The following is a 16,669-nucleotide window of genomic DNA, read 5'->3' as shown; positions in this document are numbered from 1 at the left end:
TCACAAGCCCCAAAGTCCAAGTCCAACGTCCCCCAGCTAGAGAGAGAGGGTACACCCCATGAGCTGAGCTGTGGTTCTTTCTGCGTGACCATGGGGAAGACATGGGAAAGTGGGATGGGAAACCCACTTCTGCCCTGGCAGCACGAGCACATCAACTCAGGGAGGGAACCATTAACCAGAAAGGTTCCACTAAAGTGAAGGTGGCCTCAACCTCCCGTGACCAAACTGCCAGATATTACAGAAAAGAGGATGATCCCCTTGAAGGAACCTCTAGCAGGTATGCCCAGGGAGAAGAGGATGACCAGTGCTAGAGGGGCCCTGCCTCTAGCCAGGAAGAGGCACGGGAAAACCGGGTCTTTTGGACGGTGTGGATCCCATGGCCTGGCACATCAGAGCCACAAAAATATGAAGCTTTAGTTGATACTGGTGCACAGTGTACCCTAATGCCATCAGGACATGTGGGGGCAGAACCTGTTTCCATTGCTGGGGTGACGGGGGGATCGCAGCAGTTGACTCTGTTGGAAGCCGAGGTGAGCCTGACTGGGAAAGAGTGGCAGAAACATCCCATTGTGACTGGCCCAGAGGCCCCGTGTATTCTGGGCATGGACTTCCTTCAAAATGGCTATTACAAAGACCCAAAGGGACTCAGGTGGGCTTTTGGAATAGCTGCTGTGGAGGCAGAGGACATTAAGCAATTGAATACTTTGCCTGGACTATCAGAGAACCCATCTGCAGTAGGACTCCTGAAGGTAGAAGAACAGCGAGTACCAATTACCACCTCGACAGTGCACCACTGACAGTGACAGTATAGGACAAATTGAGATGCTGTGATCCCCATCCATAAGATGATCCGAGAGCTGGAAAGCCAAGGGGTGGTCAGCAAAACCCATTCACCCTTCAACAGCCCCATTTGGCCTATGCACAGGTCTGAAGGAGAATGGAGATTGACTCTGGACTATTGTGGCTTGAATGAAGTGACTCCACCACTGAGTACAGCCATGCCAGACATGCTGGAGCTCCAGTCCAAGGCAGCGAAGTGGTACGCCACTATTGACATTGCCAATGCATTTTTCTCCATTCCCCTGGCAGCAGAACGCAGGCCTCAGTTTGCCTTCACCTGGAGGGGAGTGCAGTACACCTGGAACTGACTGCCCCAGGGGTGGAAGCACAGCCCCACCATCTGCCATGGACTGATCCAGGCTGCCCTGGAAAAGGGTGAGGCTCCAGAACATCTGCAGTACATTGATGACATCATTGTGTGGGGGAACATGGCAATGGAAGTATTTGAGAAAGGAAAAAAGATCATCCAGATTCTGCTAGAAGCCGGCTTTGCCATCAAGAAGAACAAAGTCAAAGGACCTGCTCGAGAGATCCAGTTCCTGGGAGTAAAGTGGCAAGATGGACAGCGTCAGATTCTCACTGAGGTCGTCAATAAGATCACTGCAATGTCTCCACCCACCAGCAAGAAGGAAACGCAAGCTTTCCTAGGTGCCATAGGTTTTTGGAGGATGCACATTCCTGAGTACAGCCAGGTCATGAGCCCTCTTTACCTGGTTACCCGAAAAAAGAATGATTTCCACTGGGGCCCTGAACAACAACAAGCCTTTGCCCAGATAAAGCAGGAGATTGCTCATGCAGTAGCCCTTGGCCCAGTCAGAACAGGACCAGATGTTAAGAACGTGCTCTACTCTGCAGCCGGGAACAATGGCTTGTCCTGCAGCCTTTAGCAGAAAGTGCCTGGGGAGACTCGAGGCCGACCACTGAGATTCTGGAGCCGAAGCTACAGAGGGTCCAAAGCCAACTACACTCCCACAGAGAAGGAAATCTTAGCGGCCTATGAAGGAGTTCAAGCTGCCTCAGAAGTGACTGGCATGGAACCACAACTCCTCTGGCACCCCGACTACCGGTGCTGGGGTGGATGTTCAAAGGAAAGGTTCCTGCTACCTACCATGCCGCTGATGCTACATGGAGCAAGTGGATTGCCCTCATCAGGCAGCGCGCCCGTATTGGAACCCCAAATCATCCTGGGATTTTGGAGATAATTACAAACTGGCTGGAAGGTGAAAACTTTGGTCTCACTGATGAAGTGCATTGCTGTTGGACATGATGTAGAAGTGTGGGTTCACAGCACGCACCAGAATGAGTTACTAGGAAAAGGGGCCTCAATAATAATCTCAACTTTTCAGCTTTTATAGGGTCTTACACTACAGGGTTAACATGATTGGTCAAGGGAACACCACCTCTTGTTCCATTGGTGGGACAAGAGAAAAATACGCTATCTACAGTTATGTAGAACAGTTTTGAGAAAGAAAGATGGTTTACAAATGTTATCCTTGAGTGCGAGATCTCCCAAGAAACTTTCCCTTGGGAACAGATCAGCCGCTGACAGCCTGCAATTCTCTCAGGCTCAGAGAAAATCAGGTCCACAGAAGTGGAGCAGGAACAAGTGACACAGGCTGAAGAAGCTCCACCATACAACCAACTGCCAGCAGAAGAAACACATTGTGCTCTTTTCACTGATGGCTCCTGTCGCATCATAAGGATGAGGTGAAAGTGGAAAGCAGCCATATGGAGCCCCACACGACAAGTCGCAGAAGCCACTGAAGGAGAAGACGGATCAAGTCAACTTGCTGAACTCAAAGCCATTCAACAGGCCCTGGACATTGCTGAGAGAGAGAAGTGGTTGGAGCTCTACCTCTACACTGATTTATGGATGGTAGCCAATGCTCTATGGAGATGGCTGGAAGGATGGAAAAGGGCCAGTTGTCAGCATAGGAGAAGACCAGTCTGGGCTGCTGATGAGTGGAAAGACATTGCCACTCAGGCAGAGAAGCTGCCTGTGAAAGTCTGTCATGCAGATGCTCATGTCCCCAAGAGTAGGGCTAATGAGGAGAACCAAAACAGTGAACAGGTGGATCAGGCTGCAAAGACAGAGGTGTCAAAGACAGACTTAGATTGGCAACACAAGGGTGAGTTGTTCCTAGGTCAATGGGCCCATGACACCTCAGGTCATCAGGGTAGAGATGCCACCTATAAGTGGGCACAAGACCAAGGGGTGGATCTAACCATGGACAGTATTTCTCAGATTATCCATGGTGTGCTTGTAGGGAAAATCAAATTGCATTAGTCCGGAAGGGGCATGGGGTTCAAGGTCACTCTTTTTTCCCACCAGCATTTTGGAGACTTTACTGTCCTCCCAGAACTGCAATTGCCCACAATGGTTATGACTGACTTGCTCTGATTGAGGGTGAAACCTCTGCAGGGAGATCTATCCATCAAAGCAGCCACACTTGCATGGATGCTGTTACTTAAAGGGTGGAAACTGTCCTGTTCAGTCAGGTCACAACTGAACATGAGACAGAGGCTCACAAACTCTTCATTGGGTTTATTACCCTCTGTTTCAGGAGAGAACATGGTGGTAGAGACTGGAAAATGCCTCACGTGCTCCAGTAGACCAGACAGCACCATTAGAGAGCATAACTACTTGCTCTCCAACAGGTCTTTATGAATGATGGAGCAGGGTGTGTTAAAAGCATTTTAACTTGCTGAGATTCCTCTCAAGTGCCTGTTAGAGCTAGACTTTTACCAGCTGGCCTGTTTTAAAGGGAATCAAATTACATGCCAAATTATGTTTAAAATCATAGGCATTTCATAGTAGGGCTTGTTTTCTTCACTCTTACCTATTGGAACAGGCAAACCAGTTTTAGCTCAAATTGCAGGGTGACTGTGCCAAAACTCAGTTTGGGACCCCATAGAGGACAGGCTTCTCCTTTACTGCAAAGAGAAAAGAGAGGCAAGAAGTGAGGGAAACAAAAAGTGAGCTCACAGCAATGTCATGTCTGATGCCTTGGGTTGGGGCTTTACCTCCTGCCTGCCAGTGACACAGCAAATCCTTCAGCTCAGGTAAGTCATGGATGTGTAAACAAACAAAACAGACACACCTGAAAATGTCTCAAATCTTGAAGTTCTGGGATAAAGAAGCAGGAAATGTTTTTCATTACACATGTCACCGACGTTGGTTCTTTGCTTGTTTTAATTTAGAATCATCTTTTCTTAACTATTGCTGTCCTGAACAATGCACAGCCACAAAAACAACACTGCTGCCCATCATCTCCTCTGCCTCATGGCCTGGAATATGAACAGCTTTTGTTGAACTGGGGCTGGGCACACCAGCTGCTCAAACGAAAAACTCTTTGGAAAACAGGAAGTTTCCAAAATAAAGTCCTAATTGTTGTTGGGGGGAAAATATCTATTAACATGAGAAGCAAATGTTTTCACACAACGACTGTCACAAATATGAAAGACTTGCAGATGAAAGTTAAAACATGTTAGGTTTTGACCAAAAATATTCTAGTAAGACGTTTTCTAAAAAATATTACTTTAGCTGAGAGCTTGATTTTTCAATCAAAAAATTAACAGTGAAGCAGACAGGCATAGAAAATTCAAATTACACTCCAAATATTCTCCTTTTGTGTCAAGACAACTGGAGGTAGAGTAAAATAGCCTGGAAGATCAGCAGCAATAGGTTAATATTTAACACAGGGAGGGTGTTGAGGAGCTGCCACACAAGAGAAACACCTCCCTCCCCAGCCTGAACACACCAGCCCTTTGGTGGCAGGGCCAGTGCCAGGCAGCAGAATGTTTGGGGAGTTTCAGAGTAATAAAAGTCCACTGGATAGCAAACAAGTTTGGACAATGCAGACCAACTATATAGAGCTCTCCTCCTCCTGCATCGCTTTTTCCAGCAGAATGACAGCTGCCGCCAGGATGTTGTGGGAGAGCTGAGTTTGGGAGCACAGCATCACACGGGCAGCACAAAACACTCACAGGGAAACGTGCGGTCCTGCCGAGGCATTCCCACTCCGGCAGCGAGCTCCGGCTCGCTGGAGAGCGAGGGAAAGGAAGGCGATCTTCCTTTCCGAGATGCATCAGGTCTGCTCCCTCCTCAGCTCCAGGACTGAACGCCGGGCTCCCTCTGCTGAGTCTGCCACACAACTGATGTCTGCAGGATCCAGCATGCTGAGGGGTTCCAAAACCTTCATCTCACCCTCCAAGCAGGCAGCAGCCACAGGAAGACCTCTCACCCTGCCACTTCATCAGGGGAGAAAGAGCTGGAGGTGTAGAACAGGACAAGGCCAGCACTGGGGGAAATTCTCCTCAGATAAACGTGTACATGTGTATGCATATACTGTGCTGTGAATACTTTCACATCTCCAAATTCTTGTTAAAGATTACTGATGCAGTTCCACTGAAGGATGAGACTCAGTCAGCCTCCCTGTCCAGGCTGTGGAAATGCCAGCAGCTGCTCAAACACCCCTCTGGTCACCTGTTGAGATGCCATTACCAGCACAGGGATTAAATGACTCCCTCAGTTTCAAAGCAGATTTTTGAGGTTTCTGTATCAGAAGCAGAGCAAGTGCTGTCCCAGATAGAAGCTGAAACACAGCAAGAAATGGCAATTTTATTTTGGGACTCTTCCGTGTTATGCCAGAAAAATATTAAAAAGAAGTAAGAATGAGCTGCTGTAGATGCTGAGCTCTTCTCTTTCTCATTGTTATATAATTCCTCACTTGGCTACACCTCATAAATGTACTCTCCTGGTCTCAGAGTCTTGTTTCTACATATCCTCCATTTCCATCCCTCTCACGTTATGGCTTTTCAAAGCACAGTTCTTTCCCATCACTAAAAAAAGTGCATTCCACTTCCCAAAATATAATCTTATCTTCCCGTAGCCCATAGAAAAACCTGAAGTTACACCATCCCTTCCTTGTTTCCTCCTTTAACCATGCCCAGGTCTTCTGATTTCCATTTCTACCAAGCAATCTTACTAATCTCTGTAAGGAAAATCTCATGCCTAGGCTTGCCAGGAAATCCACTTGAGGTGTTAAGCCCCATATTAGATCCTTTCTCTCCTTAGGTCAAGCATTTGGTACCCACAAGTGGATTAATCACACTCCTTCTACAGGGACATAGCACAAAGCTGTGTAGCTCCAAAAATACTGCTGGCCTCTGAGGGCATTGCTGCAGGACTCCAAGTTTCTGTGACCTCTTCTCATCCCTGATGTTCAGAAATGTCAGGGTGCATCTTTTATTATTTTGTGAAGGCTATTTGAGCAGATTCATGGTGTTTTTTGACAAGCTTTCTGACACCTCTGTTCATCAGCTCCAGACCTTCCAAGCTCCATGCTGCAATTACAGACTGCCTGGAAGTCCCACAGATTTTCCTCTCAAAATCCATCAGCACAGTCCCATAACAAGAGGGGAAAATTTGGAGCAGTCTTTTTGCTCATTCCCTGCCCAGGCTGAGCAAGTTCCCTCTGTCTCTAGCCCTCCCTCACTCTGTTTCCAAAACATACACTAGTTTAAAATTCAAGGTCTGGAAATTTAACAATAAAGAGTAATGCCCTGCCTCTATATTTTTCCACCACAGTAACAAGATAACAGAAAATGTCACAGTCCCTGAGATATTTACACTACCACCATGGCTGCAACATATATCTGTATCTTAAAAAGGAGGGAGCTGAGGCACAGAAAAATTAAAGGTGATAGTTAAACCACCTACTGAGGCATCTGTAAGAGACTTATATTTCTGTTATTTGGAAGACTGAAGGAGTGTTCAGACCTACTGTTTCCAGGCTGCCAGGCTTTGGCTCCCTACAAGGAATCTTTAAAAAGAAGAGTTGTATTCTGTTCCCTTCTCTGAATAACTCAGCACAAGGCAACACATCTCACTCAACATATAAAAAATTTTTCTTCTGCCTGAAGTGCAGGAGCTGAGAACTTCTCATAGCTCCTTTTTTAGCCCTGACCCTGGAGCTCATCTTCCAGCAGCCACAGCTGTACATGATTCACTGCAGATAACAGGAGAGCACTGGCAGGAGCAAATTCAAAATCCCATCTGCCTCTAACTCAGTCCATCACTGCCACTGACATTTCATTAGCTCATCACTTCAGAAACAGGGCTTGCACAGCTGAATCATGTCCTTCACCCTGCTGCAGGCAGACACTTCCAGCCCAGAGCAGGGCAACTTGATTATACCTGCACCCATTCAATTACTTAGTCTAGCTCTTGAAAGATACCTACCATGGGCTTCGCAGCTTGCTTGTAAAAGGAGCACTGACCCCTAAATACACTTATCAGCTGTCTTTCCAAGCTGGTAAAGTGGCTGCAGTGGTCCAAGGAGGGTAAGAACACAGACAATGTACTAATATTGGGTAGCACACTGCAGTGTCTTGGGACCAATCTATTTCAGAAGCTCCAAACACAAATCATTTTCAAACCCTTCCAATAAGATTATCCACCATTTCCATCTACAGAGACTCATACCTGACAGGCCATGTGTCTCTACACAGATATCAGGCATACCGCCTAAAAAATATACCATCCAGTACAAATGGAAAGGTAGTATTGGAGTGAAAAAACGCTCGCTTGCGGTGAGAGACTTCTCCAGGGTCAAGCTGTTCAAGTATAAGCAATTTATTATAAGGGTAAATAGAGGGAGACCCGTGTCCGCCACCAGCCTCGGCATCCACGTGGTCAGGGGGAGGAGGGAGAGCCCGCAGAGCAGGAGAGGAAATGCTGGAAAAGGGGAGAGAAGGAGTAAGAGAGCAACAGAGGGAAAGAGGGAAAAACCAGAGGGAGAGAGCAGGGAAGACGAGAGGGGTAGGAGCAGGGAGAGGGGTAAAGGGGTAACAGGTAAGGGAGAGGGGTTCAGAGGTAAGAGCGGGGGAGAGGGGAGCTGAGAGGGGTAAGAGAGAAGAGCTAAGAGAGCGAAGTTCTTGTTACAATACAATATATCTTTTTCTATCGTGAATATTCTAATTCTTAGTAACCAATCACCATGAGACACACCCACTAAAGAATTTACATCCAGCCTATGCGCTTCCCTATATTAACATACAGTGTTGCATTTTAGATTCTACAAAACTTTACAAGTTCTTTCCTTGCTTCTTGACCTTTGGACTTTCTATCAGCAGAAAGGCATTGTTTTATCAACAGGGATTCTCCTCTAGCTGGCTAGGCTATTGTTCTTTGGTTAACCAGTACTCAGTATCCTAGGACTCAAAGCAGGCTTTCATTTCTACTTTGATTCTAGCCTTCATATTTTCAGAATCTTCTGACAAACAATCACATTCATAAGGTTTCCCTGTTTCACCCTCCCCAACAGGTAGGATTTAACCTCGCTCAGGTGTAAGCACTAAACCTTTTCTAAGCCAAGTTCACAGTTTAAGGGAGGCCTGAACACTTTGAAAGAGCAAAGTCTGCAGTGTTAAATCTACAGCTGTCTATGGAAAAAAAAAAAAAAAAAACACCAACCAAATTGACCTAATTTCACGAAAGAACCACTAAGGATATTTCCTTCCTCTCCTCTTCCCTGAAGTGATCACATGCTAAATGATACACTGGAGAATGTGCAGGAAAAAAGATCAGACAGTATTAACAACAGGGGAGACATCCGCCTCCATTTTCCTTTCCTGAGAATGTTTAAATTCCTATAACTTCAGTGCTCCAGAGCAGCAGCTGCACAAACCAACACAGCACCGCCGACTTGGGCGAAACCTGGGTTCATTTGCAAACCAAGAGTGGTGCCAGCAGAGGTGTTTCTGAATGGTGCTGGTCTGGAAGAAGAGAAATAGCACCATCATCATGCTGAACTCCATCATAATTTGTAGGGCCTGGAGGGAAGAGGTGAGGTGGGACAGGTAATTTATGCCATATGGCCCCAGCACAAGGTTGCGAGCAATGTGATTTGTCCTCTGTTCGCAAAGCCAATGCCAACTACAAAGCTGAGGGACAGGCAAAGGCAAGAGATGCCAAATTTTGCCCTCAGATGTTGATGTCAGCAGGCTTTGTGTATGAGGACAGAAGTCAGGCCCAAATCTTTCTGTTCACAGCATTCAAGGAGTCTGTTGAGCCAGTTGTGACTCACCTGCTGCTCAGCAACAGTAAGACAAATTGTGATTCTTTTTTCTTGTTTATGAAAGCTCAAGTAGAGCTGAACTACATTGAAATAGCCAGGCATACAACAGTGTAAGTGAGAGCAGAGTCCAGGCCTCTTTTATAAAGGCAACTTCAAAAATCCTTCTAAAAATAGAGAAATGTGGTATGAGAAGCCAGACTCAGAAATGCTACCAGAAAAGAGAAGACAGAATGAAATCCAACAGCTTTGATCAACCCTTTCTTGACAGAGCTTTTTCTGAAGCTCTTCATCTGCTGCACTTTTTCACAAAATTGCATGGCCAATTTTTCTCTCCAAGACACCAGAGTATGACCAAAGCTACTTTACTTATTTCAGGGTGGTTAATCCAGACTTAAACTTAGTACGGAATTTAGCCACACTTAACACATGACCATCTCCCCAGCTGTCACCCAGCACAGTACATTTGTTTAATTTGCAGCTGCTGTTGTTTTGACATTCCTTCAATAATAATTCTCCTTTCCTGAAGTCTCATTATGGCAGTGTGGGCATCTCTGGCCCCTGGTGCTGCAAGAAATGAGTGCAAGTATGTGAGATAGGGAAGATAAATGAGACAACACAGCCTCTTGAGGAGTTTCCACCTCCTCCAACCAGTCACTGGGAAGGCCTAATAGGCAAATGCAGGGAAAAAATGGGTTCCAGGGAAACCTGGTCGTGGTTGTCACTGTCACTGCACGGATTCAATCACTCTGCATTGACAGTCTTGACTTCATCACCCTCTCAAGGAGAGAAGCAAGGGGACTTAAATGACCAACACAGTTGTTACCGCTCTTTGATTTTAAAAAATGAGGCTTCAAACTCAGGTATCCGAGTGGGAGTAGATGTGAAAAGCCCCGTGCCCGGAGGCTCTCCCTCGTCCCTGTGGAGCAGAGGATCCGTGCGGGGATGCGGTGGGACACACGGAGCATCCTCCCGGCGCGCAGAGCCGGGGCCGCGGGAGGGCAGCAGCGATTTGCGTTCCGAAACGCGCTCAGGGAACTTCATGCAGAGAGCTTGGTGAAGACAAACCGCGCGGAACTGCTGCGGGTTCTAGTCTGGGTGAATGTGTGAAAAGTTACAGTGGCGTGCCGGTCAGGAAGCGTAAGTGCAGCCCTTGGCAGACTTTTGCTGAATCTCTCTTCTGGTTTATATATCCTTCGGGTCAAATTCCTCATGGTGAAGCCTGCTTGGCCAGGAGGTTGGGACAAGGAGCAGACCCCCTTGAACATCGTTTTCCCAAAAGCAAGCTGACTATAGACAGTAAATGACAATAACCACCTGTGGTCACTCTTTTATCTGTCTCTTTGGAATAATACACTTCTCTCTTGTACAGTTTTATTCATGTGAGGGTTTTCTCTGCCACAATTGTAAAAATCCATTGGGAAGATAGAAGAGAGGTGGAAGTCCCTGTGATGTACATCCTTCTGTCCTTCCCCCATGCAAGCTGAGAGCTGCCAGAGCCCTGCTGGAGCTGCTCATAAGAGCCACAAATGTATGTGCTCTCCCAGCTTGAGGAGTAAAACCTGAACCCATCCCAAAAAGGATTAATGACCTGGGTGCTCAGCTGATGCTCAGAGAGGACTTTACATCCTGACACAGGTGTCACCATACAAAATACCCCTGCTCAGTGAGGTAACTCTGGGATCGCCATCTTCCAAAGCCTCACTGCCCCTGGGGCATCCATCCCCAACCTTCCTGCACCATCCCATCCTCCCCCTGGCACTGGGTGTGCAGCTACTGCTTCGCCCAGGGAAGACAAAAGGCCTGAGTCCAGCAGTGCCACTGTTAACACTTCAAAGGGTGACTTCATTTAGGCTGCTCCCAGACAGGATTCAAACTAAGGGCTGGAATGCCTCACAAATAACCTCAGTTCTCGGCACAGTGGTGGGGAAAGAAATCACCATATCTCTTCAAGTAAGAAAATCCGGTGCCCCCAGTGAGTGATAGATAATGGCTATTCTTATCAGAAACACATATAATGGCCTCACAGTCATTTTTAAATGCAAATTCAGAGGTGAGGGGGAAAACAGACAATGTGTAGCAAAGCCTCATGTCCATTCTCAGGGCTTGTCTGTCATTTATTGTATTTTGTATAAAATAAGTTGTCCCCTTCCTGTCCTCCCCCCCTACCCCTTTGTTTTTACAATGGTAATGTTAAGCCAGAAAATAAGTTGGTTTTCTAATAGCACATTAGGAAGCCTTGGGGCTGGAGCATCTCTCATATTCTCCCAGAAATACATTTCACAACACTCAATCCACCAACTGAGTATTCTGTAAATGCCAAAAATCACTTGAGTGAGTTTCCAAACTTCATGGGCAGATTTCTGCCACAGGAGTTGCTTGTTCTGCTAGTTGAGATTCACAGTGATGTGGCATTTATAAGTAGCCCATAAAAGGCTGATGGATGAGCATGATATGCCTATCAGCAGCATTGTCAGGGATGCCAGGAGAGCATCACTCAGGGGTGCTTTATCAGTTGTCATAAGCAGCCCTTTGACCTCCGGGGTTCTGAAAGGATTGATTCATCAGTTACTAACCCTAGAATAAGGTTTTTTGTAAACAACTTCAGGATAAAGCCTGACTTTGTTTCCTTTGCATAACTCAACCAGACAACTCCAGAGGAGGAAATTACCTCCCTCATGAAGTCATGGGGAGCCTTTTTAATGGTTTTAATGAGATTGTCATCAGGTTCAAAGCAAACACACCTGCAGCACTTCTTAGGTGTGTTTTCCTTGTAAAGCCACTTCTATTGCATCTTTTGGAGGAACAGGTGGAGCTGGTTTCTCAGCCATCAGCAGCAGCCAGCTGAGGACAGCTGGAGCACATGGAATTCCTAAGCCCAATGCCAGATTTGCTGAACAGACTCCATCACTGCATAGGCAAGTGTCTTTTTGTTCAAAAAGGAAGCATGAGAAAGGAAAGTACGTGAGATGAGAACATTATGGGGATCCCTCGCTCTCCTTTGCCAAAGGTGAGACAAGGCAAGGATTTTCTAAAAAATACCTGAAAAGAGCCAATGTGTTAAATGTGAACCTGTAACATGTTTATGGGAATTTTTATATGCAGAATCTTGGTGATTATTCAAAAGGATGAATTTACAGAATTTCAAGGAAGTCCTATTTCTTAATTTCCACCTGGGTGATAAGGGCTCAATTCACAGTTCTACTATTTCACTTCCTTTTCTTCTGTTTCCCCAGGCAGAAGACAGTGCTCATCATAATTAGCCAAGCTTTTGGCAATCTATTTTACCATTGTTCTTGTCAACATAGCAAGCCTCTCATTCTATTTTCAGGAGAGACTTCAGCACCAAAGAGACTAATTACCTCTGCTGCTAGGAAGGCTTGGTCTCTTCAATGCTTAGTTCATTTTTGGCTCACAGGGAAAAATTTTATGTAAAAGTCTTAGCCGGGTGAAACAGGCTGAGGACTAAGGGCTCCTGTCTGATGGGATGTGGCAGGAAGCCTTTATGGCTGCAGCAGGTCTGTGTGGTGCAAGGAACAGTTTGTGTTAAGATTATGTTTAAATACCTGTCCTTTTGAGGCTTTTGCACATGGCATTGAGCTAGGCTGACCCCTGAGCTGCTGTGCCAAGCTGGAGCACACACTCAGCACCTGACATGACCTTAACCCAACCAAGGGCATGTGACACAGCAGCTAAAAACTAACTCCTCTCACCCTCAACGCCTCTGAGAAACCAGATCTGCTGTTGGGAAGAGTATTATCTTTTATGGTGTGGATGTAGAGCCAGTTCCCATCTCTGTAGCCCCTCAGGTGAAGCTGCTATAAAGTGTCAGCACTGTGGGGAAATAATCCTGCTTATTGATAAACATGTTAAACTTCTAGTGAGGATAGCTCTTCCAAGGAGAGCCAGGAAAGCCTGCAGGAATCCAGGCTTCTTCTCTGAAGGTAGGCAGATGAGAGCAATTAATAAATTTGGGGTTCAGTGGGGGTTGTTTTGCTTTGGTTTAAGGCAAGCTCACATCCCCAGTTCTGCTCTATACAAGGCTCCCAAACTACACTGACCACATCTGAGCTGTTCTGGATTCTCTGGCCCTATCAGGAAAGTAAAACAGATTTTGTCCTGCTGAACAGGAGGTAGCCACCCCAACAATCAAATCAGTCATGTTCAGCCAAGAGTGCATACAGACTGAATAAGTTGTGACTCTGATTTCCTTAGCACTGGATTATCCATGTGTCCTGTGCTTGCCATAGCTCCTTCTGATGCCATATCTCCCTCCCTGTTTAGTATTCCCTGACCAGCATTGCCAGCAATCCTTTCTGTCCTCAGCCTCTTGACCTGACTTTGACATCACCACATGATTGGAAACTCTCTCTGAGTAAGAGGCAAGGGATCAATGTTTCCAGGGAATGAGTTCCTCTTTAAAGCTGTTACAGATCTTTCTGCGGCTTCTCTCGACATCAGTTCTGCTCTCTTTCAAACATATGCATTAATTCAAGAAAGCAGAGGCTGTGGCAGCCTCAGCTACAGAGATCTGACTCATCCCAGCTGCTCTCTGTGCATATGGGTCACGTGGAATGACATCCGTTAGGATGCACAGTACAGTATATTCACTCCAAGGACCAGTGACTCCTGCTTTGCATGCAGTGCTTGGGGAGGAAGCAAAGTAAAAGAGTTCATAACAAGCTTTAAATGAACAGAAACCTAGACATACCCCTACTTTCCCAAACACCAGGGAGAGTGAGTCATATTTCATTCTGGCAAGTTACTACTTTCCACACCAAGCTCATACAAGGTGTTCCCAGAGCTTGTTATCCCAGAATTTCACTTTATTTTCATGTGTCTGTGCTGAGACTCCAGAGGGGCAAGGTCAGACCTTAGAGGGGTCTGAGCACAGCTAAGAAAACATATGGTATGCCCTCAGCTGTAGGGCATTTCTCACTACTCTCTGAACTACTGTTGGGATTTAAACAGATGAAAACAACAAACAGAACAAAACAAAAAGCTCTGCTCTTGGTGGGCTACTCTTTAGTGGCACAATTCACACTGAGGGATCATTGTCCATGTCTGAGACAAAACCAGGCTGAAATGCAGCATTCTTAGAGAACCTGGAATCATTCATGCACTGGTCCAAGTTCTCAAGGCCCTGAGACAAATTTGGCCCCAGGACTACCAGTGGAGATGGTTTAACCAGTAACAGGCTGGGATTTGTCATGGGGCTTCAGTGGACAGCAGCTTCACTTCAACCCAGTGCAGATTCTCCTGTTCAGACTTTGGCCCAGAGACATTAAACAGTGGGTCCAGAACCACACCTCTGAGGCACCAACAGAGGCAGGAATTTAAGATAGACTTTTCTTGGTGCAACCCCAGAGCTACCTCCAGCCCCCCAGGCTGGTGACCTTTGTGTACTGAGCCCCAGAGCCTGATCCCCCTGGCAAAATGGAAAACTCAGGATGACAGAATATCCTGAATTGGAAGGGACCCATTAGGAATATCAAAGCCAGATCAGAGTCTATCCCCATGTAAAAATGACCATGATTTCCCTTTGCATGCCCCTGCAAGCACAGACTCCATGCGGAGTTGCACCCCAAGGAGTAACTCAGCCATAATGACCCCAACACATGGAAGGCACAACACTCCATACATTTCAATTTGCACCTATTATCTCTCATCCCTTCATAGGATCTATTTCTCTGCTCCCCCTCCCCACAGCAAACTTTCTGGTGGTGAACCCTTTTGTCACTTGTCAAGTGTCAAAGTGTCAGTTGGGGTACTTGCCATCTCTGTCTGGGTTTGTCTCTGGATTCACTGGCAGAAATAAAAGCTTCCTTAGTATCAGGAATGTAACAGGTTAAAAAAAAAAATTTAAAAATTGGAGATTTATTCCAGGTTTTGCCAAAAAAACCCCACACAATAAAATCAGATTGATGCTGAATGAAAACTACTTTGCTCTGCAAAAGCAGTTCCAAAATAATCAACAGCAACTGTGGCTCTGGCAACAACTGACATCAGATTTGGAATAACAGGGGTAGTTTGGGAAAAACTTGAGAAAATTGCTTAGGTCTTGTCAGAGAAACAAGTCTCTAAGTAATAATGACTGATATCTCAGGCTCTCTGGATATACTGAAGGAGGTGTACATCCTCACCCTCTTCCACTTTATCAATATCAAAATGATGTGCTTGGATTTTATAAAGGCTTGACCAATCCAACAGCCACTGGAGAAGATAATGTAAGCAAATCTCATTAAAAACTAACATACCTAAATATGTCAAGGTGTCATCCTTCTGTCTATGGAGTGAGAAGGGGAAAGTGAACCCCAAAACAACTATCAGGGTTTTATGCTTTCTTTCAAAATGTGGTGCACTTACAACTGCCAAAGGTTCCACCCCCGAACTGGAGGAACTGAGGTGTGAGTCAGCTAAGCAGCTTCCATCTCCCTGGGCAACACTTCCTCAACACAGATGTCAGGCAACTTTCCTTCACCCTCCTGCACTGTCAGGAAAACTAAGCTGGAAAGCAGGCAAAAATATAGATTATCTTCCTCTAACACTGACAAGCACGGGGAGAAAAACAGTTTAAAAAAAAAAAAACCAAGCAGCTTGCTGGGAAAAAACCCAGCAAACTTTGAAAAACAAAACACTGTGTGAAATATCTGGCAATGAAGCTGGTGTACAGCCAAGCTGCCATCACTATTGCAATTCTTTAACAGGGCAAAGGCATATTGTACGTGTATTTAGAAAGTCACACTCCCAGCCCAAAGTTCATAAAGTTATTGGTTTGTTTTTAAAAATACCTTTCACTGAACCTCAGTACAATCCTTTCTCCAGGAGTTTTCCCAACCTCCAATACACTGATCTCAGATGATTTTCTGAAAGCAACATGTTTTATTAATTTAGAGATTAGAGTTCTATTTAAGATTTTCCTAACATTTGTTCAATCTCTCCTCAATTTCATGAGAAATTCTGCATCGACACCATCCTTTGGCAAGTAACCCCAGGAGACTGCACCCACACTTTGAGGAACTCCCTGCTACACCCCTTCTTCATGTTCTGAATCAGGTTCCTTCATCTGATGCTCCCCTCCAAGTTCTTCCACTAGAAGATGAACAGACAATTCCTGTTGACACTCTATGTCATTCAGTCAAAGAAGACCTGCCCACACCTTACCTATTTCTAGCCTAGTCTAGACATATTCTGTTTCTGACCTGATTCCCAGGATGCCCACTCCACTGTTAGTAATGTAACTTAATAGTGTAAAATATAGGAAACTGAATGATGCCACGGGAATTAGCAAGGGAAAAAACACATTGATTAGTTCTTCCTTGACATATTTTTTCAATAAAAAACTGTACTTTTTCTCCACTAAAGACATCTAGTAAAAAAAATTAAATATAAAAACATACTTGGAGTTCTCCAATGAAAAATGAGGGAAAACAGGAAAATATCCAGCCTTTGTTGGTTCAGTTTACTAATGCATTTCAAGTCAGAAATCCCAAAACAATAGAAATCCATACTTCAAACAAATTTCTTCCTTAGTTCACAGGCAGAAAGTTTGTCAGGACTGAAATTATCTCTTCTTTCCTTAAACTTGCAGTGTAATACAATTTACAGAGCTGTTGTAATTCTGCAGGAAAAATGTTTGTGAGAGACGATTGATGGGTTGTTATTATTCCAACTTGCTTAATAAAGCGTATGTGACAGAGCACGTTAGGAAATTGTGTTGGTGCCATTTCCCATAAAATAAAAAAGGTTTT

At 45.4% G+C, this 16,669-nt stretch overlaps 1 protein-coding gene across 4 annotated transcripts in view; it reads right to left on the bottom strand.

Moving 5' to 3' along the window:
* Positions 1–16,669, bottom strand: part of CREBL2 (cAMP responsive element binding protein like 2) — a 130,132-nt gene that overhangs the window by 70,476 nt on the left and 42,987 nt on the right. Inside the window, exon 4 of one of the 4 annotated variants that reach the window (XR_015772518.1) lies at positions 3,681–3,774. The exons of 2 other annotated variants lie outside the window; for them this stretch is intronic. Coding sequence is in view for 1 of the 2 variants with exons in the window: in XM_088055500.1 (XP_087911626.1) it covers positions 3,772–3,774 (3 nt within the window). In the remaining variant the exon portion in view is untranslated. Of the gene's footprint in view, positions 1–3,680; positions 3,775–16,669 lie in introns of those variants that run through there. One more of the 4 variants, XM_088055500.1, reaches the window with a different exon arrangement.

The sequence above is a fragment of the Pseudopodoces humilis genome, chromosome 5, assembly GCF_049639895.1.
Source record: "Pseudopodoces humilis isolate 2021_Gansu_Grassland_sample_001 chromosome 5, ASM4963989v1, whole genome shotgun sequence".
Lineage (NCBI taxonomy): Eukaryota > Metazoa > Chordata > Aves > Passeriformes > Paridae > Pseudopodoces > Pseudopodoces humilis.
Note: the sequence above shows the minus strand (reverse complement) of the source record. Positions and strands in the feature narration are given on the sequence as shown.